This window comes from Arachis duranensis, chromosome 10 (assembly GCF_000817695.3).
Source record: "Arachis duranensis cultivar V14167 chromosome 10, aradu.V14167.gnm2.J7QH, whole genome shotgun sequence".
Taxonomy (NCBI): Eukaryota; Viridiplantae; Streptophyta; class Magnoliopsida; order Fabales; family Fabaceae; genus Arachis; species Arachis duranensis.
Genome location: NC_029781.3, coordinates 55,629,189 through 55,633,202, shown reverse-complemented (window position 1 = coordinate 55,633,202; position 4,014 = coordinate 55,629,189). Strand labels below are relative to the sequence as shown.

Here is a 4,014-nt window from a genome sequence, read left to right as displayed (position 1 = left end):
TTTCAAAAATTTGGCTCTAGTTGTTGAGTGATTTTTGTGATTTTGGGTGTTTAGGTACACTCTAACACTTGATTCCTATTGAGTTTTGACCCAATCAACATTGGATAAGGTCAGCATACTTGACTCTCTTGTGGTTTTGTGTATATATGAAACCCTAGGTTTGATTTATGAAATTTGTGTAATTTCTAGCTTGAATTAGTGTTGTGTGGAGTATATTGGTGACTTGAATTGCTCGAAAGTGGACTTGGTGGATAGACTTGTTGATCTTGGTTGAAGATTTGGTATTTTATGCATATTAGAAATCAGCCAAGGTATGGTTTCGGTTTTCTCTATGTAATATGTAATATTTCTAGACACTTAGGCTAGTAGACCTTAGGATAGGATTGAATTGGTTGGTAATGAGTGTTGATGTATGATGATTTTGATGAATGAATGATTTTGAGGAATGTTGATGTTGATTTATGATGTGGGATTGAAAATGATGATTTTGAGTGTTGATAATGAATTATGAGGCTTGTTGATGTTGATAAATCTTGAGGATAGTGAAATGATGCTTTGAATTGTAATAATGGGGAATTAGAGGTATGAAAGTGAGAATTTAGGATGAAATTGTATGTTGATAGGTTGTGGAATGATCAGAGAGTATATGAATATGATTTAGATACATTAGGGCTGGTTTGGAGGTAGAGCAAATAGTTTTGAATTGAGAGTTTTTGGTAAAAATTGAGTTTTAAGGTTTTTTGGTAAAAACGGATTCTGGGGCCAACTTTGGCAGATCATATATTGGACTACAATTTTTTAAATTGATTGAATTTTGTAACAAATTAAAGATAATTCAAAGAGCTTTAAAACGGTCTAGATTTCGTGGCAAATCAAAATTTTGTAGAAAAAGATATAATCGTTGGAAGTTGGTGTCAAAAATCTGAAATTATATGATGTTGCAGAATTTGTGATTTTGGGTATGTGTCCCCACGCACACTGCTGTGCGTATGCTCTGAATAGGGGCCATACTTTCAGTTTTGCGTACGCACACCCTTGTACACTCTGGTGCACATGCACACACAGAGATATGCCTATTGTTGAAAGCGTTCGCACACTCTCGTGCGCACACACACCCTGTGAAATTTGTAAGTTGTGCGTACGCACAACATCATGCGTACGCACATGCTTGGAAGTACCTTCAGTCGAGGGCATTCACACGTATATATGCGTGCACACAAAATGGAAAATTTTACCTTCTGTGCATATGCATACCTCTATCCGTACGCACACTTTGAGAAAACTCTTCTGGGAGTGCGTACGCACAACTCTATGCATACGCACACTACCCTGTTTTTCAATGAAAACTTTATTTTTAACAGTTTTACCTTTCCGAGAAGCTTGTGAACTTTCGTAAAGCTTATCTAAGGTGTCATAACTCAATTTTAGGCTTTGAAACATAGGGAATACCATAAGTAAGTTAACTAGATAATTTCAAGTAAAACTTTTAGAAGACGGAGCCTTAGGATTCTGGAGTACTGAGGATGGATTTGTTGAGTGAAATGGTAGAGTACTGTAAAGACGATTGGTATGATAAAATTATGGAGTTGTGGATTTGATGATGCTTGAGACGAGTCTAGGACTCGGAGTGGAATGAGGGCCTTACTGAATACTGAAAATGATTTCTAAAAACTATTGATATACTATTTTATACTGAGATTATTGAGACGCTATGCGCCTAGCAATGACGGTTGGTTAATCCCGGTTGTCGAGGTCATGGCGGCGGTGTAAGGACAGTTGGTTTATCCCACTTACGTTGAGACGTGAGGGCTGTGGTAGAGTATCCCGCTTACATCCTTTCGAATCACAGGAGTGTAACTATATTCGTGATCGAAAGAAAACATTCCCAAATGTGTCGGGTTGGCAGTTGAACCAACGATATGATATCACAGCCAAATAGGACAGGCATTCATCATGTTCATATTCTATATGTTTGCTTGCTTTGCCAACTTGCATTGTTTTCCTAATTATATAACATGCTTAATTGTTTCTTGAATTACTCGATATACATGATTATACTTGTGTTTTACTTGTATTGCTATTACTTGTATTTTCTACCGGGATTGACGAGGCTTGGTAGGCGGTGGCAATGGGATTGCATGGAGGTTAGGCTGGCGAAGGCTATAGGACAGTGGTGTAAATGTTAGAGTAGAAAATTCCTAAGTTAGATTCCCTTATTTCATTATGGTTTTAACGTAATGGATTCAAATTTAGTTATGCTTTAAGTTGAATTTCATGGTTGATATGAAGCTCTAAGATTGCCTCTGGCATCCCGGGGTCTTACATCTTACATTACTGCGCACTGTTACTATATTGAGAACCTCCGGCTCTCATACCATATTCTATTGTTGTTTTCCAGATGCAGGTCGTAACGCACCTCGGTGAGTTACGAGATGGTGACAGAACGGAGGATTTTGATTATCTTTTGGATATTTTGTTTTATACTCTCACTTTTGTATTTATATTTGCCTTAGAGGCTTACTTTGAGAAAGATATATTGTATATGTTGGTTTTACTTTCAAAACTATGTATGTCTATATATAACTAGTCGGCTTAAACTCCACAGGCTGCGGCTAGTTTCCTTATGACTATTATACTCATATATCTATTTATGCTTTCTTATCTTGTATCTATATTTTGTGCCTTAAATTTGTAGCTTCTTGTGAACGTTTGTGCTTTTATAACTCTATTTTTAAACTTATTTCTTCATCGGGCTTTTAGAATTACTATTTCTTTCTATATATATATATATATATTGTATAAGTCTTAGAATTGTCGTGACCTTTAACTAACCTTTGTTTTACGGCATGATCATGAGGTGATCATGAGGTAAGGTTTTGGGTAATTACAGTGTTACATCTTGAGTGGACTTTTATTCATTTTAGGCTTAGCTTTCTTTTTGGGTCAGGGTATAAATCTAATCTTTTTTTATTTATTTATTATATATCAAAATTAATGAGTTTGAAAATTTACCACATAAATCATGACATTTTAGAATTATTTATGTACAAATATAAATAGTTACATCCCAGAATGATTTATGAGTAAAATAAATTATGATACTCTAGAACTATTTATGTATAAATTTAAATAACTATGTCTTAAAATGATTTATGTATTAAACATGTTAAAATTTTAACAAATAAATCGTCTTATTTTAAGATTATGTATGTTAAAATTTAAATAATAAAACGATTTATATAATATTAAAATTTGTGAAATTAACTTTGTTTTAAAAATTTTTGATAATCTGAAATTTTTTTAAATTTAATTATATATAAAAGTTTAAATACAACGTTTTTATTATAATAAAAACTTAATTATAAAATTTAATATAATATAAAAAATTAATTAAAAATATAAAAATCTATTAAAATATTTTAGAGATTATAAGAGTTGGTTTGGGAAGAGATCGGAGGGAAGATCGAGAGGCAAGACAATGATAAGAGCACACGTGGAAGCAGAAGAAAGATGGCAGTGGTAGTGAGTAGTAATAGTAGAAGTTTCGACGTAGAGAAAGAGGAGCGCGGCGCCGAAATTGGAAGGTTCGTCAAAACGAATATACATACAATCTCAGCCAATCACAACCCACTATTGTCAGACACACACTGACGCTCGGTCAATAGTTAGTACTGCCCTCTTTCTCTTTCTCTGTCTACTAACTTACCCCACTCACTCTCGATTTCCGTTCCTATGGAACCTCGAAAATTCGCTGCCATACTCTCTTCCCTGATTTCCCAACTCATTCTCCTCCTCCTTCTTATTCTCCCTTCCAATTCCAATCATTCTTTTTTTAATTCCAATTCAACCCTTATTGTTCACCACGTCCTCCTCTCCCACCAGATCGCTGCCTCTCTCTCCTCTTCCACGAGACGTAACAAAAAACGCCCCCGCACCGATCCAGACCCGGTCCGGACCGGTTTATTTATTCGGAGCCCCGACTCATTTGTCCTATGCTTCAAAATGAAATCCTCC

At 35.1% G+C, this 4,014-nt stretch overlaps 1 protein-coding gene across 1 annotated transcript in view; it reads left to right on the top strand.

Moving 5' to 3' along the window:
• Positions 1 to 3,510: 3,510 nt before the first annotated feature.
• Positions 3,511 to 4,014, top strand: part of LOC107469894 (protein ALP1-like) — a 1,481-nt gene continuing 977 nt past the window's right edge. The window contains exon 1 of the mRNA XM_016089282.1: positions 3,511 to 3,584. Within this exon, the coding sequence (XP_015944768.1) occupies positions 3,511 to 3,584 (74 nt within the window). The remainder of the gene's footprint in view (positions 3,585 to 4,014) is intronic.